This window comes from Tripterygium wilfordii, chromosome 8 (assembly GCF_013401445.1).
Source record: "Tripterygium wilfordii isolate XIE 37 chromosome 8, ASM1340144v1, whole genome shotgun sequence".
Taxonomy (NCBI): domain Eukaryota; kingdom Viridiplantae; phylum Streptophyta; class Magnoliopsida; order Celastrales; family Celastraceae; genus Tripterygium; species Tripterygium wilfordii.
In genome coordinates this window covers 11627916-11650285 of record NC_052239.1, presented here as the reverse complement: position 1 = coordinate 11650285, position 22370 = coordinate 11627916, and the positions used below count along the sequence as shown (strand labels likewise).

At 35.5% G+C, this 22370-nt stretch overlaps 4 protein-coding genes across 4 annotated transcripts; 3 read left to right on the top strand and 1 right to left on the bottom strand.

Annotated features, from left to right (window-relative positions):
- Window positions 1-3975: 3975 nt before the first annotated feature.
- Window positions 3976-4662, top strand: LOC120003256. The gene has a single exon (XM_038852159.1). It carries the CDS (start codon window positions 3985-3987, stop codon window positions 4549-4551), a length of 567 nt encoding a protein of 188 aa, XP_038708087.1. The 5' UTR covers window positions 3976-3984; the 3' UTR covers window positions 4552-4662.
- A 781-nt stretch (window positions 4663-5443) lies between these two features.
- Window positions 5444-8691, top strand: LOC120003575 (proteasome subunit beta type-1). Its single transcript, XM_038852596.1, has 7 exons — window positions 5444-5587; window positions 5692-5799; window positions 6725-6806; window positions 7441-7570; window positions 7645-7787; window positions 7870-7956; window positions 8324-8691. The coding sequence occupies exons 1-7, from the start codon at window positions 5541-5543 to the stop codon at window positions 8396-8398; spliced, it is 672 nt and encodes a 223-aa protein (XP_038708524.1). The 5' UTR covers window positions 5444-5540; the 3' UTR covers window positions 8399-8691.
- Window positions 8692-10250: 1559 nt separating this feature from the next.
- On the top strand, window positions 10251-17168 carry LOC120004327 (ATP-dependent DNA helicase 2 subunit KU80). Its single transcript, XM_038853642.1, has 12 exons — window positions 10251-10330; window positions 10997-11089; window positions 11319-11370; window positions 11858-11989; window positions 12704-13107; window positions 14470-14756; window positions 14877-15072; window positions 15194-15400; window positions 15599-15766; window positions 15853-16179; window positions 16734-16864; window positions 16969-17168. Exons 1-12 carry the CDS (start codon window positions 10316-10318, stop codon window positions 17033-17035), a joined length of 2079 nt encoding a protein of 692 aa, XP_038709570.1. The 5' UTR covers window positions 10251-10315; the 3' UTR covers window positions 17036-17168.
- An 83-nt stretch (window positions 17169-17251) lies between these two features.
- Window positions 17252-20070, bottom strand: LOC120004328 (vestitone reductase-like). The gene is made up of 4 exons (XM_038853643.1): window positions 19884-20070; window positions 18577-19101; window positions 17680-17875; window positions 17252-17582 (listed from the first exon to the last, which is right to left on the bottom strand). Exons 1-4 carry the CDS (start codon window positions 20002-20004, stop codon window positions 17441-17443), a joined length of 984 nt encoding a protein of 327 aa, XP_038709571.1. The 5' UTR covers window positions 20005-20070; the 3' UTR covers window positions 17252-17440.
- Between the last annotated feature and the right edge of the window lie 2300 nt (window positions 20071-22370).

Here is a 22370-nt window from a genome sequence, read left to right as displayed (position 1 = left end):
GTGTCCTAAAACCTAAATTTGATAGCAAGTGACGGAATGATCCTACATATCTTGAACCTTCCACCAACTATAACATTACTGTGACATGAACCTTCCACCATTTGTGTCCTATTGTTTTTAACTAATGCAAATTGTTATTCCACTATTTTTAATAATCAAACAGATTGTTATTTCATTGATTTGGATGTTATTACACTGTTTTTTCATTTGATTTAAAATAATGATTTAGTTATGGGTTGAATAACAACAATACTGAGGTGGTTGAACAAATAAACAATATGATTCAAATAAATCTCAATGAATTTTAAGTAAAAAATAATGATGTAGTTATTTCATTGTTTTAATTCAATGAATAAGCCTTGTTCTGGGACAAAATTGGATGTAATTAGTTATTTAACTATTTTAATATAATGAAATCACCATAGATCTAAAGCGAAATTCAATGGAATTCAGTTATTCCACTGTTTTAACTCATAGAATAAACATATGTTTGTTTGAGACGAATTCATTATTGTTTAAAAGTATAGTCCAAAATCTATTTTTTAAAAAAGTAGCTTCTCAACACAAGAACAATAGCTATGTAAAACCCATTTATTGTGGCAATAACAAGCCTCTTTAAGAGATTATGTGGTCATTTTTTATTTGATTGTTTGGACATGACATGAGTTCCTAAACTTTATTTCCTTGCACATAACTAGAAGTGTGTTCTTGATTGCATTTTAGCTTTGAAATAGATATATACTAGTTGCATGCTCGCGCTTCGCGGGGCACATATTTTGATTGAAAAATAGAGATGTGTGGAAGTTTTTTGATGCTTTGTTAACATGAAGAGCAGTAGAGCTTTAATTGTAGAAAATAGAGATGATTGTGAGATGAAGATAAAATATTTACAATACTTTTTTAATTTGCGAAGAAAAAAATTTTCTAATAGGGTGTAAGAAATTTGATGCATAAGGAATAAGTATGCTAAGAGTTTATCAATTTTTATTTGCGTCGCTAGTATTTACAAAGTGTTATAGGTCACCAAAGACATGTTTATGAGACAATATTGTATGGTTAGTACAACAATCTCTACAAAGTGACATTTAATATCGAGAAGTACAATGTAGCATAAGTAGTATTTTTGAAATGATATTTTTGGAATAAAATTCTTAATATTTTTAGAATAAGATTTTTTAATTTATATTTTTGAAATGTTATGTATGACTGGTAGATTTGTGCCTATAATCACTTTGACCTTCAACAACTCATTGAATTCTACCGTGCTTTCCTATCACCACTTACATATTCCAATACCAAATGGGCTGAATTTACTTACACATTAGAACAATATAGCATGAAAAAAGCCTCTCATGTTGTGTATGTTGCAATCTAAACAGACTACTAAACCTGACCAAACTCTAAACATACACAATACATCAACTAAATACTACAAAAACACACAAAATACATCAAAAACACACAAAAATTCCCACAAAATGATGGTAATCAATGCCAAAAACACACAAAATATTTTCAAACTAAATACTACAAATGAATTTCATTAATTGAGTAATATCAAAAGACTCTCATAATTAGCAATACATGACCTTTGAGAAACCAAAACAACATCAAACCACTCCTATGAAACATTAAATTCCCATACAATTCAATATAATTTTAAAATTATTTGAATACTATTAACTGTATGAGTGTGGTTGTGGGTCCTAAAGTGTATGAATGTAGTTGTGGATATTAAAGTTTTGCAATATATTTATGTGTGTGGTTGTGGTTCTTAAAGTTTTCTAATATATTTTAAAATTTTCTTTTGTCTATGTAGACTTTTTTGTAAAGACGTCCACGTGGCACCTTGAATTAAGGAGAAGCCTTGTGGATCCTTAGTTATATATATATAAATTGATGATTCCACTGATTTGAAACAATAGATTTAGTTGTTCCACTTATTCAAAATAATGAATTTAGTTGTTCCACTTGTTCAAACAAATGGATTTAGTTGGTTCACTAGTTCAAAACAATGAATTTAGCTATCCCAACAACATCACTCTTGATTCAATTAGGATGTTTGTTTATTTTGCCCAACAACACCCACTCCTGATTCTACAAGAACTAAATTTTTTGTTCAATAACTATATATCTTACAATAAAATCAACAGGATGACATACAAATCAGTGGAAAGAGTAAATACATTGGTTTATATCAATTGAATAACCAGATGTCTAAAAAAAATAATGGAATAACATACGAAATCAATGGAATAACTATGTCAGCCGTTGAATGGCTAAAATCTGTAGAGCTCAACAAGTCAAGTCCAATGTTGGTGGTTGTTTGCAGAGAGATGGCCTATGGTGGCCAGATCGGGCTCTAAGAGTTTCATTTGGCAGCAGCTTCAAGCTGAGATTTCGACGAAATAGGCGACTATTGGTGGCAAACGAAGCAGGGGGTGGAGTCATAACTCTCCGGCGCTTCATTCAGTTCAGTAGTGAGGGAGGGGGTGAGAAAAGATAGAGAAATAGATAGAACGTGAGAGTGAGGGGGTGATGAGAGAGTTTTTGTATTTGTTTGAAATTTTCAAAATTTAAAATTTGTCTCATATGCCTAATCAACAGCCCAGTCATCCTACTACCTAGATTTGGGTACTTTTGGACTATCCCATTTTTGGATTACCTAACACTATTACAAATATTTATGTAACAAATATCGTCTAACTGACTATTGGCTAGGGCTAACTCACTATCACTAAACGGGCTAAAGCCTAAGATAAAATAAGAAAATGTAAGTGAGCGTAGGTAATTAGGTAAGACCCATTTTATTTGGATTGAATCTTTTAATTTTAGATTTCTTATGATCCAATTAATGTAAACATTAAGAAACATAAAAGATAAAAGATAAGGGCAAAAAGATATTTTTCGTCCCTCAACTATGGGGCGAATTTCATTTTTGTCCCTAAGATTTTTTTTTATCCCGTTTGTGTCCCTCAACTATTGAAAAATATCATTTTCGTCCTTTTAAGTGAGATTGAGGTTGGGAAAAACCTTATCTGACGAACAATATGATGCCACGTAGGACTTTTCAATGGCCGGATTTAATCGAGGGATAAACATGATACTTTCCCATAGTTGGAGGATGAAAAAAGGAAAAAACAGAGTTAAGGGACGAAAATGAAACCCAAACAATAGTTTAGACATAAAAAGTACTCTTTTGTCGAAAGATAAGTGAGATCAAAATTAAATTTTTATATGTATATTTAAAAAAATTAGTGGGGTCAGTTGACCACGTGTGTTGGTCCACCCCTGCACCATTCATGCTTTTAATTATGATATCGCATTGTCTTATATTATTGCTTGGTGGGGCCATATATTGGGCGAAGCACCTTTCACATCGCGCGCTCGCTCTCGGAGTCGCTGGGCTTCGCTCGGAGGATTGAGCGATTAGTGCGAAAGTAGACAACAATTTTGAAGCACTCTCACATATTCTACACTTCAACACTCGCTTAACTTGGACTCCAAAACTTACGCAGCTCAACTTTCTCTATATCAATATACTAATCATATATTTCATTCTCCAAGTAGAAAAAAACACCCCCTTTTGTCCATTTTTATGTAGAAAATTTGCCAATTAGATTGAAAAAAGAAATTCCCTTTGTACTCTCCACCAAAGCTGCAGACATATTTAAAAGTTAATGCAACTGGGAATGGTAATCATATATTTCATTCTCCAAGTAGAAAAAAAACACCCCCTTTTGTCCATTTTTATGTAGAAAATTTGCCAATTAGATTGAAAAGAGAAATTCCCTTTGCACTTCACACCAAAGCTGTCGACATATTTGGAAGTCAATGAAACTTGGAATAGTGTACATGAGTCATTTCAAAACTTTTCCCTTGTTTAATATAATATTGGGTTCTGATATGTAGGCATTGTGTATAAAGGCCTCTAGAGTACACTTCTCTGCCATAAGAAAAGAAGATTAAGGAAGCTCCGGCAGGATGAAGAAAGCTAGAGTGTCAACACTTGCATATCTCCTCTCCTTCCAACCCACTTGTTTGATGCTATTGCTTTTCTTAATGTTTTCATTCTCTGTTTCAAACCATGACAACCTTCTCATCTCTACTTACGACGCGTTCATCGAAGCGAAATCGAGTAATTTAGCCATGTTTTTCTTTCTCAATGTTGTAATGATCTTGATCCTTCTTGGGAGCGCCAAGCCTCCGGCGGAGGAGTTTGATGGTTTGTTTTCTTTTCTTTCATCGGCGTACGGATTCAGTGGCTCAAAAGAAAAGGAGAATGATCATGATAAAGAGCTAAGCTTCGAGACAGATGGAGATCATTATTCATGTAGCGACGAGGGCGAAGCTGGGGACGACGAGAATCATGGTTGCGATGAAGATAGTGACGATGACAACGGTGCAGAAGAGGAAGATGGTGCAGATGATGATTGCAGCGACAGTGATTTGGAGAGGAGAATTGAAGAGTTTATAGCAAAAGTGAACAACACATGGAGAGAGGAAATACTAAGAGAAAGATCTCTTCTCCGTTTTGATAGTACGTACTAGCTTCTCTGTTTTTGAAAGACAGTACTGCTGTTAGTTCATCTGGTTTTACTACCTGAATATGTATTTTGTATAGAAATGGAGATTTGATATAGTTGCTGTATTACAATATTGAAGAACAAAGACATATACATAGAGTTTTGTGTAATCCAATTTTCTCCATGATTTCAAGTACTTCACAGTCATGAAACTGATGACTGTTTCCGAAAGCTGGCCAACAGAGCTGGACATATATAAAGTCAGAAAAATAAAATAAGACCAACGTGTTTAAACAACATACATTCTATCAAAACTTGTAATCCCACGTTGTATTGGCATGGGGCGCCTTTTGAAAGATAAAGCCACGCGAGTCTTATGCCCAGAGCGCACACAATAAGTTAAGTGAGTTGGGTCCAAATATCTCCACATTTTCTTCTTCTCATCACTATCAAATTCTTTAAATGATAACATGGTATCAGAATAAAGACTCGATCAATTTGGACATGATCTCGACCCGTATCCACTAGTTGGGTCTCGCATAACTGAGACCGTAAGGGCGAGGAAGTATCAAAACTTGTAATCTCATATCGGATTGACAATAACTCAACGAGTGGCATATAAACAAAGATCAAAATCCTCTCACACAAAAAAAAAAAGCGTTTTCTAGGCTTAACGCTTAAGTACTATGGAGCAGTTAAGGAGAACAAATCCGTACGGACCTATTGACCTAGATCATATTTATGGATGTTTTTGAACTTAGATTTTTAACATATTCATTCATATGTTCTCCCTGATTCTCGTACTGTAATGCTGTTAGAATCTCCGGGCCTTAATTTTCAAACCCAATTCTTATGGGCCTGTAATCGTTCCTAAGCCTGGCCCAGGTCTAGTTTTTTTTTTCTTGATGGGGAAGACAACCTCAATACTCGAATTAAAAGGCAAAAACCAGTCTTCCTTTAGCACTTCCTTCTCCGTCTATTACTTGTTCATTCCTCGCTCTTGTTCGATTCGCCATGACGAAGCAGCAAGCTAATTGGTCTCCATACGATAACAATGGAGGGTACTCCTTTCCTTTCACCTCTCTCTATTCTGTGTATTGATGCGCTATTATATTGTTAAAAAGGGTTTCGATATTATATTGACATGTGCTTCCTTGCTTTTCAGATCTGTTGTTGCAATTGCTGGGGCTGATTACTGTGTAATCGCTGCCGACACACGAATGTCAACCGGTTATAGTATTCTTACTCGCGAATACTCTAAAATCTGTCAACTGTACGTACCTTCCTATTGTTTGTGCACTTTGATACCTGGAGTAGTTTGATTGGTGTTTTTCCTGACGTATTTAGAGTGGGTTTTTATAATTAATGAAACTGTTGGATAGCTTTATGTGTGATAAGAAATTCGCCTCTTAGCTTATAGAAGTCTGGTTAAAGCAGCTTGATTTCTTTGTTTTTTTTTTAAAGTTGATTTCCAGGATGATCAAGCTCTTACGATAGCGTGTGATTTGAAGTTAATTTTGGAGAAACACGTACTTCTGGGAGATTTTGGATTTTCCATTTTTTTTAAAGTAAAATGTTGCATTTAAATAAATGTGAAAATGCTTCATTTTAGAGATGTGTTTATCCTGGAATGTTTGGTAGATTCTGATGCTTTGCTGGTTAACTTGAAGGAAAGAACATTTGTTGGTATAATAAGATGCCATGAAACTTGAAATTTGTCGAAAGAGAGAAATAATTGCTGATTTGGTCATCTTTAATTTCAAATTAGTAAATGTGGGAGCTTAATGTTTTAATCGTGTAACAATTTCATTGGTTACATAACTTATATTATATACTCAAACATCTGAAATTTCAATACAAGATCTGTATTGAGCTAAACATTTAAAAAGGATTATCTCAGGTTTCGAGAGAATGTCAGTCTTGTTTGTGGTTCTACCTTTAGTAAAGCCTGCAGCACAGTGACTCTGAACTAATGTGGTTACAGATTACTAGGTACAGTATGTTAAATAGCGGTGATAACAACTTAGAAGTAATAGCATTGTGTTTGAAACCATGGAATTATCATTTTAATATAAAATTTGGCGTGTTCAATTCATAGCTGCTTTTTTAAAATGGCTTTCGCATCTGATAGGATGGTCTGATGGTGAGGAAGACAGAGATTGTTTATGATTAGCTATCATGTTCTTACAATCTTGCAGAGCGGACAAGTCCTTTTTGGCTTCTTCAGGATTTCAAGCTGATGTGAGAGCCCTACAAAAACAGCTAGCTGCCAGGCACTTGGTAGGTTCTAGAAGATTTCAACTTATTATTTGATTAGCATGTCTCTTCCATGTAGATTTTAAAGCCACTCCAATCAGTAGCTGGACGTATAATGGCTAATTTATTTTTCTTGTGATTAAATTGAAAGGCTCGAGTTATTTTATTTGTGTATCTTTTATTGGGAGTTTTAGTGACGATGTACACATCAAGATAAGACTCACTTTTTTCTTGTTTTTGGATTTATATTATGGAGGATGCCTCTCATTGAAACTTTTTGTGGCTTTGTTTGGGCTCTTGAATTTAAACTAAAGGAGCTGTGTGACTGTCCACAGTTATATGGAAAACTAAGGCGTATGAGGTGGAGGAAAGTGTTTATTCAGATACTGTTTTTTAGCTGTTTGATTCATATGAGATTTATTTGGGAACTTGTAATTTAAATAGAGACCAAAATCAGAACGACTTACAAATGATAAAAACGTGAGTCACTTTTGGTTGTTTAACAAGATTTAATCTTATCCTCTCTGTTATGCTGTTAATTGGTCCAATTGATTTGATATTGTTTATATGTACTGTTAGAGAATGGAAATATCCTTGACATAGGGTAATTTTACGTCCGGTATTGATGCCGTATCTTTTTGCCCTTCATTGTATACAGATATATCAACATCAACACAACAAGCAAATGAGCTGCCCCGCAATGGGTCAACTGCTCTCGAACACCCTCTACTACAAACGTTTCTTCCCATACTATGCCTTTAACGTGTTAGGTGGTCTTGATAATGAAGGTAAATTTGCCATCCTTTTCTGTTAACGAGGGCCTTATCTGTCAGTGAATTAATTTTTCATTCTGTTACTGCAGGAAAGGGTTGTGTCTTCACTTATGACGCTGTTGGTTCCTATGAGAGGGTTGGATATAGCTCTCAAGGTTCTGGTTCCACACTCATCATGCCCTTTTTGGACAATCAATTGAAGTCTCCTAGCCCACTCCTGTTACCTGCACAGGTGTGTTATTGATGATGCCTATTTAGTAACTTATTTATGTATGATATGCTAGTATCTGTTATAAACTGATGGTCTTTTGCAGGATGCTGTAACTCCTCTTTCAGAAGCTGAAGCAGTAGATTTAGTCAAAACTGTTTTTGCATCTGCAACCGAGAGGGATATATACACGGTAAGTTTATTTTCCTTTGTTTCCTGTTTGTATTCGACAGTTTTTGGCATACATTGCTTATCAAAAAATTTAGAACCATGGGATATTTTATCATCACTTCTTTATATGATTATGTCCTGTGTTATATCTTTATCACCCCATCCCTTTCACATACTTATATCACTCATCCATAATGAAATCCTCTTTCTATCCTTAAATGTAACAGATTCTATACATGCAGTTGTCACTAAATTGTTTTAAAGTGCTGTGTTTTTTGTCCTTGTTGTTTCTTCTCTATTTTGTTGCTACTAAGACAGTTGCTTCCTGCTTCTGCTTAGTGCTTAGTGTCTGTGGTTTAACTATCATTTTTTAAAATTTTGAAATGCAGGGAGACAAGCTGGAAATTGTTATCCTCAATGCTTCTGGTACTCATCGTGAGTATATGGAGCTCCGGAAGGATTGATCTAAACGAGGAAATGTGCTGTGGGTCGTGTGGCAGAATACATTGAATTGCAGTAATTCTATGACTGGTTATTCTGCTTTTCCCATTGAAAGGAAAATGTAGTAGCAATATATGCTTTTCGTATTTAGGGCATGAAGTTAACTTTAATGGTTCTTTTAAACATTTAAAGAAGAGTTTGCCTCTTTGGCATAAGAATGACATCCATTTGTTAGATTTCCTGAATGATGGAAATCCTTTTGCGTTTTTTTAGTTGCCTTGTGACATTAATGATCCAAAACAAGAGTATTTTTGCATTTCATAGTCGAACAAAATGAACTCACATTGCATCAGAACTTGCAACTAAGGTGGTAGTTTTGGCAGAGACTCCAAAAAACAATTCGAAGCTTTCATAGCTAAGCTAATAGTAACGTTCTCATTAGCAGGGTGTATTTATGGCAACCAATGGAGCCATGTTGGTCTTGTTTATTGTCTGCTCATCCTGTACTTGTATGAAAATGTTCATGAAAATACAACTAGTTAGTGGAGGTTGTTTAGATGCCAACGTTACTCGGTTTGCTCAGAAGCTTCAGCATAGCATAGGGTGTAAACGGTCAATTTATTTTTTATTTTTTCCTCATAGGGGTATAAACGGTAAGTTTTTTTCTCTCGATTTTTTTACATGAATTTAATCTATCAATCAATTATTGGCGGTTTTGATTATTCCGATTATCGATTGGTTATATTAAATAAATATGTAAATATATTTTGAAAATATTCGACTAATCGGTTTAGTCCTCCTTGAGCATTTATAAGACACTTATCTTTATTTATACGACTCTTTTTGACGGAAAAACGCGCTTTGTTATTCTTTAGTGAAATTTTATTTACACACCACTAATCTACTATCTTTACACCACTTTTTGAATATGATAAGTTTACACTAAAAAATTATAAGTTCACACAAAATTATAGTGAAAAGACGACTATACCCTTGATTTGTAAAATATTAGAATTTTTATTGTTAAGTTTACACACACATCATCTCTCTAAACCCCAATTCAAACCCATACTCTCTTACCGATATGCAACATGGGTACACTTTCTGGGTTCTTTATGTACCTGAATATTGTGCATTTTTTGTTCTCATTGGTGAATATATCACATGTTCATGAATCGTATGGGTTCCAGGTGAGCTATCTAGCGACTGATGGCTTCATCAATCGATCGCGTGATTGTGGGTCTGGAGACGACTGGGAGATGTAGGCTGGTGGATTGTGAGAGATGAGGTGGCCGACTAAAGTATGGGATAGGGTTGGTGCAGATCAGATATGCAATGAGGATGGTGATGATGTCATTGATGACATCATCAATTTCTTGATGAATTCACAGCGGGTCTTAGACTGGATGGCCTTGCCAAATCCCATCCGATTGAGGTAATTGGTCATTGGTTATAGTTTGTTTGATGTTTCTTATTGAACAATGTCTCTTTTAAATTATCGTCTAGGTCTTAATCAGATTTTTTCTCCAGGTAGAAATAAAATATGTCAGTGAGATTGGTGTGTAAAGCTATAACTTGTTGATTCAATATTAATTACATATTTAATAATTATTTTCAATAAAGGGTATGTTTGTCATTTTAAGCAGGGATCTAAATGTAAAGATAAAAAATATATAAAATGATGTAAACTTAATAGATTTTGTGGTGTAAATAAAATTTCTCTATTCCTTAATATTTCGTACGGTATTATATTTTGGGCTTCAGCCACCCAGTCTTAACTATTGGGTGCCATGGTCAGTGGCCCATGCTGTTGGGCCTTCTTATTGACCCAACGGCGGGAAGATTAAGAACGAACTCACTAATCACAGCACCAAAATCACGCAATTTCTGCTGGGACTGCAAAGCTTCCACTACAAGCCGATAGCTTCCCTACCTCTTCAATGGCTCGAAACCGGGTATACTATCACTAACGCAACAAGTTTAATAATTATTATCTCCGCTTCCCTATCTCTTTTCGATTCCTGTTTGTTTCTGTTACGAAGATATCGATTTGGCGTCATATGCGACGTTTCTGGACTCTCTGCGGATTACTGATAATATCTTGTATTTTTCTTCGTTAAGCGATGCAAATTACGGTCTATGGTGACTTTTGGTCTTGTTAATTTTATTTTCTCAACCAATTAACAGTAAAAACCCTAAACCCAAAAGCAGCACCGATTGATTATAATATTTGAAGTCAATCGGTGCTCCTTTTGGGTTTAGGGTTTTTGCTGTTAATCAGTTCGGGTAATAAAACCTAAAAGTATAAATGCATGTTACCTAATCTAGTAGTTTCTTTTCATATTGAATTTATTGACATAAACTTCTTTTTTTTGCTCAAAAAGTTCGATTAGATTCGTAGTGTATAAATAGAAGTTATATATTCCTTTTGTGTGCATGTATAAAACTACCTGGAATTTAAAAGGGAATTTCATTGGTATTCCATCTTTGAATGACCGGAAATTGAAGGTGTATAGTTTTGAATAACAGATGTGCGACATTGTTCTTTTCTGTCAGAAATGATAGTTTATCCTGTGTGAGTTAGGCTTGTGTGGCCTATAACTACAAATTGTTGGGAACAGGAAGGAATGGTATTGTTGCTCGATGTTGGTCCAACAATGCACAATTTTCTTCCGGAGGTTGAAAAGGTTTGCTCCATGCTAATAGAGAAGAAGGTATGCCATTGGGTTTTTTATTATCTTGTTGTAAAAATGTTGTGGTTTTCCTTCATTTTTGGCTATATGAGAAATGGAATAATTTTCCTCTGTTTTCTTCGAATTACTTCACAAAACTTTTGTGAGACTTGTGCACTTTATAAGAGACTAAATGCTGCTTCTTTGTAATTTATGTACTTTCGCTTTGGCAATGATTGCTCTAATTTCACTTGCCCTTCTGTGGATGCAGCTGATATATAACAAAAATGATGAAGTTGGGGTTATTGTGTTTGGAACTGAAGGTAAGTTTTAGCTTGTGATTTCCAAAGTGGACACAACATGGATTTGTTGATCCATAATTAATTACTTGTAATGTAGGAGGTGACTATTTATCTCATCTTCTGAAAAACTATTTCCGATTGAAAAGGAATGCACTTTTCTGTATTCCATCTTACGTTTATGTTGGCTTGTAATGTGAAAACAAGAAGGGAGAAAGGATATTTGCCTGTTTTGTTTCTCCCTAGGTGAACCTTTGCCAGCAAATGACAAACTTTGTGTACTTAGCCCCTACACTAAGATACCTATATATAATATTCAGTTTTTTTTTTGTTTTTTTCACTTGCTTTGGGCTATTGTGTATATCTCACAGGTATCGTGTTCTCATAGCATTCTCTTATCATCAACATCATCATCTCAAAGCCTTATTCTGAAAATAAGATGCATTACTTTTTAATTGATGGTTCAACTCGGCAATTAAGCATTGCTGATGACTTAATTTGAAATCTTCAGAGACTAAAAATGAATTGACAGAGGAGGTGGGTGGATATCAGCATGTTGTGGTTTTACGAGATATTAAAGTTGTTGACGGAGATCTTATCAAAGCTTTTCAACCTCTCCCACGTGGAACAGTTTCTGGTGATTGTATCCACAAATGCTTGTTGAATTTTTTCTTTTTTGCTGAAAGTTTATACTCCACAATCCACATAGGCTGCCAAACTTCTACATTTAAAGCTTCTTCTTGGTATGCATCTCTTACTTCCTAATAGTATTTTGATAGTTACCTTCTGCTTCCTATCATTGGCATCACTAAGCATGTTGGCCCAATACTCTTGTCACACTCACCGATCCTAGTGAATTTTGCTAGTATGGTAAACTGTACTCATATGCTTTTAGTACTATTTTTTTGCTTGATTCAATAAATATATGATGGATTTATTCCCTTTTTCTTTGGAGCAATTTGATTCACATTACACTCAGTATATTCTTATTCAACAACATAAACATAAACATGCTCATCATAAATATTTATCAAATTATGTATTCTACCTAGTTGTTCATCCCAAAAAGCATAATGAACTACGATTCTTATTTATGACTTTTATTCTTCAGATTTTTTTGTCTAATACAAGGATGTATTGTTTCCAACTTCACTAGGCCCAATTGTATTTTTGGATTGACTCAACACGTTGTTATCATGGGATTTTAATTAGGCCTCGTGATAACCGCATTAGGACTACTAATGAGGGAATATATTGATAGATTTCAAGTCTTTCACTTTTGAATAGTTGTAAATTGTGGCAAGCAATCAATAACAATCCAGTGGTTGCTTAAATTATGATCCTTGACTCCTGGTAGATCTCGATGCTATTGTTGTTGGGATGGATATGCTGATTAAAAAATATGGAGAGACATTCAAAGGAAAGAAACGGCTTTGTCTTATTACCGATGCCCTTTGTCCAATTAAAGATCCATTTGAAGGAACTAAAGAAGATCAAGTGAGTACCATTGCTATACAAATGACTGCACATGGTATGAGAATGGAGAGCATTATTGTGCGGGGGGGATCAAATGCAGAGGCAGATAAGAGAATAATGGATGAGAATGATATTCTGTTAAATGTATTTCCTATGAAAACAAGTGCAAAGACAGTGTACGTTGAGAGTGCAACTTCATTGTTAGGAGCACTTAGAACCCGCAATATATCTCCGGTCACAATATTCAGGGGTGATCTTGAAATCAGTGCCAAATTGAAAATCAAGGTGAGGGTTTAGCGTCTTGCAAAAGTAGCCATTGAGTGTAGGTTTTGACTTATTTATTTGTTAGTGCATACTGTATTCTTTGCCCGCAATGGAGTCTCTTTTCATTATGTGGTGATATGAGAGGGCATTTGTACTGCTAAACAATTAAAATAAAACCTGACAAAAAAATTTCTGCTTTACTTTTCTCTATATGTTATGATGGAATTTTCTTGTCTCTAGGTCCAGCAATGTATAAAGTACTCTTCTGTGCATGTAATAAGCACCAACTTTCACTTTTATTCAATAACCTTCTTGTCCAATCAATAACATATGCATTTTCCTTTATATTGAAAACAAATTAGGGGCAATATAAGGAGAATTTTTTTTTATCCACTCATCTTATTATTTGTCTAAAATGGTGAGCATAGTACAAGTGTATTTGGCTGATATTAAGGCTTTGCGTATAGTTGGAGTTTTATGCTGTGTTACTGGCAAGCTTGATGACTGATAAATTCAGATCAGCAAGTTACACACTTTTAAAATATATGTGCTATTTGATATGTTAGATCTGACATCTGATTGTTTTGGTATGGCACATGGCATCACTTTTTATTTTTCCAACGGTATGGTTTTAGGAGTGGATTAGTTATCAAGTTTGTGGTGGCATATGTAAGAATTTTCATGAGTTTTATAATATACCAACTAACTATGGTATTGTGATTATAGAAACTTAGCTCAGTGCTAGTTGAGAATTGGCAAAGCTGCTAACAGCTGTGGATGATATTGGATGTGGCATGATTTGAAATCAGACCAATGTTCTAGGAGGTCTCCACTTGGGTATTCCCATGGTAGTCCAACATGAGCAAGGTCCAGTACCTACTCAGCTGCTATCGGACACCCTTGGTTTTACCCATCTTCTACTGTGATGAAGCATGTTAACGATCTCGTGGGTATGCACCTTGCATGAAAAGAAATCTATGAATTGCACTTGGAGTCATTGGACTTGGCATCATGAAATTGTTTGCTTGTCAGTTGTCACTGAGTCAAAATCAGAAATTATAGGAGTTGCTTTGCAGCCTCATATAAAATGTTGCATTGTGATTCCGTGGCCCTTCATGTCAAGGATGTGCTGCAGCATTTAAATTTGAGATTATTGGGAGAGCATATGATATAGATGTCGCATTAGTTCCGTTCTATTCATTTTACATTGTTGATTTGTTTACTAATTACTCTCTTCTTTTTTTCGGGTTTTCCTTTTTCTTCCTTTTGTTTTCTTCTCATGTATCAATTTTTGTGCTATTACTGCCTTTGTTTATGTGTTCATTTTGTGTTTATGTTTTGAAATTTCAGATGCATCTTACTTCTTAGCTCTGTTATAAGCAGGTATGGGTCTATAAGAAAACATCAGAGGAGAAGTTTCCTACCCTGAAGAAATATTCTGATAAAGCACCTCCAACTGATAAATTTTCCACGCATGAAGTTAAAGTAGATTATGAGTATAAAAGTGTTGAAGATCCTAGTAAAGTTGTACCTCCAGAACAAAGAATTAAAGGTTACCGTTATGGGCCCCAAGTAGTTCCTATATCAGCCGAAGAATGGGAGGCTGTTAAGTTCAAACCAGAAAAAGGTGTGAAAGTTCTAGGATTCACTGATGCTTCAAACATAATGCGGTGAGTTCTTTGAAGTACATTTATTAAGGCTCGTCTTCCAGTCTTCAACTTTTAATAGTGAATTTGTGTCTCATGGTCTTTTTTTTTTCATTTGTTTGTTCGGAACTGAACATTTATCAGGCACTATTACATGAAAGATGTTAACTTTTTTATTGCTGAACCGGGAAATGCGAGGGCTACTCTTGCAGTTTCAGCATTAGCGAGAGCAATGAAGGGTATGAATAAGGTTGCAATTCTACGATGTGTGTGGAGACAAAATCAGGGGAATGTTGTTCTGGGCATTTTGACACCTAATGTATCTGACAGAGGCAACATTGTAGGTCTACCACACTTTTATTAGTTTCTCTGAATTTGAAATAATATGCATATTTGCGTCTATTTCTTGATTGGATTTGGTTTCCCTTATGAAAATCATCTGTTTGGTGTTTGCTGCACAGCCTGATTCATTTTACTTCAATGTACTTCCCTTCACCGAGGATTTCCGGGAATATCATTTCCCATCTTTCAGCAATTTCCCCCCATCATTGCAGCCAAGTGAGCAACAACAGGAGGCAGCTGATAACTTAGTACAGATGCTTGACCTTGCACCACCTGAGAGACAGGAAGCTTTGTTGCCTGACTTTACACCAAATCCTGTTTTGGAGGTACCTATGCAATAGCAACTTCATATTTCATTTCAAAAGAGTAATTCTTGTTTGTAATTCCTTGACAAGAATTCCATGACCCTTATCCAGACTTTCTCTGGGTTTTGAGGTTTAACTTTCATTGTTAGTTATATTGGAAAGAAATGCACGTCTCATTGATTTCGGAGTGAAAATAATTGCATATGTAATACCTCACAGCGGTTTTACCGTCATCTTGAGTTAAAGTCAAAGCATCCAGATGCAGCTGTGCCTCCTCTTGATGGAACTCTCAAGAAGATAACAGAACCTGATCCTGTACTTTTTTCTGAGAATAAACCCAAGATTGATTCATTTTGTCGAAGCTTTGAACTCAAGGAAAATCCAAAGGTAATTTCTGTTTGACACATTTTAGCAAAGTAACTTGAAACATGCTGCCAGTTTTATATATTGCTGGTTTTTTATGTGGTTTGCAGCTTAAAAAATCAAATAGGAGAATATTGCGAGAGAGACCATCTTTGTCTGATGAGGGAGATGGCTATGGAAATGTTTCTGATGCTCAAGATGTGACCTCTATTGAAAGCAAACCTGTTATTAAAGTTGAAAAGGTGGGGGATTTGACCCCTGTACAAGATTTTGAGGCCTTGATGTCCCGTAGAGACAGTCCACACTGGGTTGGTAAAGCAATTAAGGAAATGAGAAATAAAATATTTAACCTAGTGGAGGACTCTTACGAAGGGGATAATTACGCTAAAGCACTGGAATATTTAGTTGCTCTTCGCAAGGGTTGCTCCCTTGAGCAGGTGTGTTTGTCTGCTTGAATCATTGCAACTGTATCCTTTATCCATCATAGATAGAAATTACCTAACAATGCCACATATACATATATAGATGCATAATCTGTATGCTTCTTTCTGTGTATGTATCTTATATTTATGACTCGTCCCCTTATTTCCATCTTACTGGGGACATTGACTTGCCATAGTTCTTACTTGAGAGGAATATTCCTTTTTAAAGATGTTAATTTATGGACTGTGGAGATGCCAATACAACTTTCCAAGGCACTTGCAGTTAAGCTAGATCTAGATGTACAATTCATTTTTGCTGATTAAAGCTTGATTTGTAGTCCGTCTAATGCTAAAATTAATAGGCACACCAGGATTAGAAAAAGGCAGTTGATACAATCTACAGCAAAACCTCTTAAACTAGTTTTTCGTCTATTGTCTATGACTATACCCTATAAGTGAATGCCATTATCCTAGGCTAAAACTTAGACCTGTGACTGTTGTCGGCGCCATGAAAATTGGTGATTGTTAGGAAATTTTATATGAAATTAACGAAAGTTCTACTTGTACAGGAACCAAAACAGTTCAATGATTTCATGCTTCATCTGCACAAATTCTGCAAGGAGAAATACCTCAGCAGTTTCTTAGAATTTCTTGCCTCCAAAGAAGTGACATTGATATCCAAGGCAGAAGCCATTGACAGGTTTCATATTCATACACATTACTTTTTAGTTCCATTTCTATGAGCCGTCAGATTAAATATGGTGGCTGTATAGTGTTAATTCTCTTTGTTTTCTCTTTAAGCAGTGATTTTACAGAAGAAGCAGCTAAAAACTTCCTGGTGGAAGCGGAGCCACACAAGAACGAGGGCTGAGGACACGGTAATGAAGTTTGATTTCTTGTAGCTGTTTTGTTAATCGCATGCGTGTATATACATGAATTTTCGATGAATGGATGGAATGAATTTTGGGTTACTGAAAAATGATGAACTTGCACAGATTTATGAATGCCCATTGTTTTATCTGTGATAGCAGGGACTTACTGTCACAATTTGAACACACCCCCGTAATATAGAAATGAAAGAAATGCAAAAACTAATTAGGGTTTGATTCTAAACCCTATACCAATTTCTTAATGGTTATATCATTCATATATGAGTTGATTAATTACTAAAATTTAAACACTCAAGATGTCATTTAGTTCCCTTGAATCATACAACAAGTGGACAGTTTAATGTGTGCACCTCAAACTTTTTCAACCACACAGCTTCTTATATGAACTAGAGATAACCCTTTTCTTTGCAGCATTGGATTGCTCCCTCGAACATTTCATCCAGCCCATACTCGAACGTAAAACCAGAACCCAACAGTTTCTTTGACGACAGACCCGGCGTTTTAAAGCTTTTGAACTTCTTCAGAGATCTGTGAAATGAATTAACATGGCCATGGACATGTTACGTTAGTATGGAGAAAATATTTGACAAAAGAAACGAGTAAAAAGAAGACATTAAACACTCACTCTATTGTTGGTATTGGGAACTCTGGATATTTGGCAGAAAGGAATTCAGCTATCTCCACAATAGTTAACATTTGTGAGGAACAATTGTACCTTCCTTTGGCATCAAGGTTTTCAAAAAGGAAGATGTGTGCCCTAACTGCGTCATCTATGTGAACCATAGATGCGTTGAAAATAATATCATACAGATTCTCATCACCTGAAACAATATATATTTGTCAAAATCTGGTAAAAAAAATGCAGAAAATATCAGAAATCTACACCCTATATAACAAATTATTTTGTCTTATTTGAGTGTAACGATTTTCGTGAATATATCGGGCCTGTACGACTTTATTTATTTCTAGGCTATCTCATTTATTAGTATTTAAGCATAAGGGAAAATGTCTAGTTGAATGTTAAGGGTGAGTTTTACCCATATATGGTTATATACCCATGGGTTGGGATTTGCCCAACTAATATGGGATACATGTAGTCTTAACACTCCCCTGCACTTGTAGGTTGGATTATGCCAGACCCAACAAGTGGAGTAGAGACTACATCTAATAGGACCGAATCACTCGGATAACATATCAGAAATCCACACCTCCATACAATCAACTATATTGCCCACTTAGGGTATATCAGTTTCCATGGATGCATTGGGCATGCACGACTTTGTTTATCCTTGAGTTGTCTCACTTAATAGTGAGTCTAAGGGAAAATGTGGTAAGCTTTACCCATATATATCCATCGATTGGGACTTACTCAACACATGTGGGATATATGGAGTCATAATAGAAAACACTTGGCGCGAAAGCTAGAAACTCGTCCGTGACCCCTCTCTCTGATACCATGTTAATGTTAAACAACTATTCAACCAAAAAGATTAAACTGCTAGCGATTTGAAATGAAACTTACCCGAGACCAAAGCCAGCATCATCCGCACTGAAGCAGGGAATTGAGGACAGATAAAGGGACCGGCGACTAAAGAAAGGGTTACAGTCACAAGATCCAATCCATGTTCTTCAGCAAATTCAATGGCTGCTTTCTCAGTTGATGTCTTAGAAATGGCATAAGAGCTTCCAGTTTGTATATTGGCCTTAATGAAATCTACATCAGACCAATAAGTCTCGTCCATTATGTCTTCTTCCTTGCCGTTGAAAGCCACAGCAGCTTGACTAGAAGTGTACACAACCCGCTTCACTGTTGTTGATTTCAAGCATGCCTTTAAAATCCCTAATGCTCCATTGATAGCTCTTCTGGTCACTACTTCTGCTGGTTCTACACCTTCAAGTTCAAGAGATGCTGCAACATGGAACACTCCAATGCATCCTTCAATGGCAGTATTGAAAGTCTCTGGATGGTCAAGATCTGCTTCGAAGAGATGGAGTTTCTCCAGTGCTCCTGGTAGACTTTTGAGGAAGCTAATGTCTCTCTTGCGTTCTGGTCATATATATGTCATTGACTTGTTGGTTGTCAAACTAAAATAACTCTCAGAATGCTAACTTGTTAAGAATCCTTTACAATTAAACCGCAACAATAACAAAAAAAGCCAATCTCAAAATTACTAAGCTGAGACCCAATTCGAGAAGATAACGTAGGGTAGCATTAGCACATGCGCGCTAGGCTGAGTAAGGGTCCATATCGTAAATTGCGATAAATGGAAACACCCATGGGACTTGAAAGCCAATCTCAAAATTACTAAGCAGAGACTCAGTTCGAGAAGATAACGTAGGGTGACATTAGTACACGCACGCTAGGCTGAGTGAGAGTCCATATCGCAAATTGCGATAAATGGAAACGCCAATGGGACTTGAAAATCAATCTCAAAATTACTAAGCCAAGACCCAGTTCGAGAAGATAACGTAGGATGACATTAACACACGCGCGCTAGGCTGAGTAAGAGTCCATATCACAAATTGTGATAAATGGAAATACCCATGTGATTTGAACTCACAACATCTTGTTTGTGTTAAGAGTTATAGCAATCAAATTCACCATTTCAGCCAACGACCCGTTGTTTGATATGACAGACAAACAAGGCTATGAAAAATGAAATAGAATTCATAGAGGATAAGACCTGAAAATTAATAACAAGCTCAATGAAAAATCTTTAAAGAGTGAAAGAGAAACAAGAAGAAAGCAACTATCAAACTTTCTTTTAATCCCATAAGGCAAGTTAATTAATTCCTAATCATAACCTCTGTAAGTGAGAAAAAGCTGACCTGGGTTGGCTCTAATGGTTGCGTTGACAGAGTAACCATGCTGAAGAAGCCTCATTATCAACCATGAAGCTATGTACCCTGTACCACCTGTTACACAAACTGTGCCTTTGTTTCCTTCCATTACTCTCTCCTCCCCTCCTTGATTCTTAATTCAACTTCTGATGTTTTGATGGTGTGTTGACTGTGTTCGTCTCCACCTATTATTCTCAATCATGACATCTTGATAAGTAGTATCAGGCCAGTTAGTGAATCACACGTGTTTGGTTACAAAACCACAAAAGCCTGTTATAGAAAAACGCACAGCTTAGTCCTGTTGAATCTTTTGATTGTTGGCATTCCCTCCAATTTATCAACAAAGTATTTATTAGGATGTCCAACGTGTGGTCATCTATCAACAAAAATCTTCAAGCTGCGCAGCGGACCCGCTGCATCTAGCGCGGTGATTCCGCTTTTGTGGGCGGTAACGCCTCAATTGAAAAGCTCCCATATGGAGCCTTTTCTAGGTTAAATTTTTTTCTTCACGTAGACTCCATGCACCCACCTGTTTAAAGTTAACACTTTTTTTAAAACATTTTTTTTATTTTTTTAAAAATGGTGGGACCCATATGTTTTAAAGTTAAATTATATTCATATGAAATAAATTAAATTCTTAATAAAGTATAAAATATTAAAATGTACTGTTATTGTATTTAATTCTTGATAAATAATAAAGTTAATTAATAACAATTATAAATTAATTATTATACTTATATATTAATAATTTTTATATTAAATTAATAATTATATTTGTCTATTTATAATTATAATATATTATATTATTCATTTATAATAATTAATTATACAAATAACAAATACAAACAAAAATATATTTTACACAGCTTAACCGTTAACAACAGTAAAAGTTTCACTAAAGATCTCACATAAACACAATTTTTTCAATAATTTAACCATTAGCGTTGAAAATCAACGCAACCATTTTGCCAAACGAACCCTAATGGAGGACTCCTACAAAGGGGATAATTACGCTAAAGCGCTGGAATATTTAGTTGCTCTTCGCAAGGTCTCCCTTGAGCAGGTATGTCTGTTGGCTTGAGTCGTTGCAACTGTATCCTTTATCCATTATATGTAACTGTCTTCTTGCATCCTCTCGTCCGATGTATGTAATTGTTCAAATCTTACACACACGAATAGAAAAAACGAATTCATATATTACATTCTGCCATTGGTAGAAAAATCTGTGTACAATGCAAATGAATATGTGGTCATTAGGTTGTGTGTGAAAGGGTCTGGTGCATAGAACAGTCAACAGTCTGTTTATATCAATTTTTCCATAGCTCTATTATACAGATGGAAGTTCAAGGCTGCAAATATGCTCTGTTAACAAAAGGCTAATTTTCGTTCGAACTTCCGCTATTATATATATTGAAAGGTCGTATGCGTGTATGCACATAAATTTTTCATGAATAGATGGAATGCATTTTGGGTTACTGAAAACTAATGAACTTGCACAGATTTGTTAATGCTCATTCTTTTATCTGTGATAGCAAGGAGTCACTGCCACACAATTTGAACAAACGCCGGTAATATAGACATGAAAGAAATGCAAAAACTAATTAGGGTTTCATTCTAAACCCTAAACTAATGTTACTAAAAGCAAAAGCAAGTGGTTTCTGTCCTGATTTCCCTTTATCGATGAGTGAGGGTCGGAGTTTACTTATGTGGCCACCGGAATGACAGGTGGCTTGACACATGTGATTTTCAGTCAATAATGTCAACTCAGGAAATTGCAATAACTACCAAAACACCAAAAAATATAGTATTATATAAATTATTAAAAAAGCATACTCTGTTGATTTGGCCACCACATTAACACAACTATAAGAGTTGTGGACAAAAAGAGGGGTTTATCTAGAGATTGAAAAATGGAGATGTAAGAGATGGAGGAGTTACAGTCAGATCTGGTGTCAAGTCGAAATGGTGTCACTGGAGGTGTAAGAGATGGAGGATTTACAGTCAGATATGTTGTCGAAAACGGCTCTCCCTCGGATGACACCCTCTCCCTCGAAAATGGCTCTCCCTCGGTTTGTCTTCCCACTGCCTTCCTCCCTCCACCCTGAATCATGAAACACATCCAAGAGAGAAGTTCTGGGTTAGATGGGAGTCGGATATTTGCTTCCTTGAACACATCCGACCTTGATTGTTTGCTTAAATATAAATCAACTGTGGATTACTTATGAAATCATATTTGAAAAGTTGAAAAAACAAAAGATCTACAGACTTTACATCCATATAATTGAAGAGAGGCCATAAGAAAATATCTTCCTGTTCTATGAAGAAGAAGAAGAGAGTTTTTTTTTTTTCCTTGTAAATTAGAGATTGTAAATTAAATGACGTGGATTTTTCTTATAAATAATGACACGTGTATGCTAATTTGTCATTCTGATTGTCATGCAGGCAATTTTCGTCAACTACACAGTCGAAAGGTGG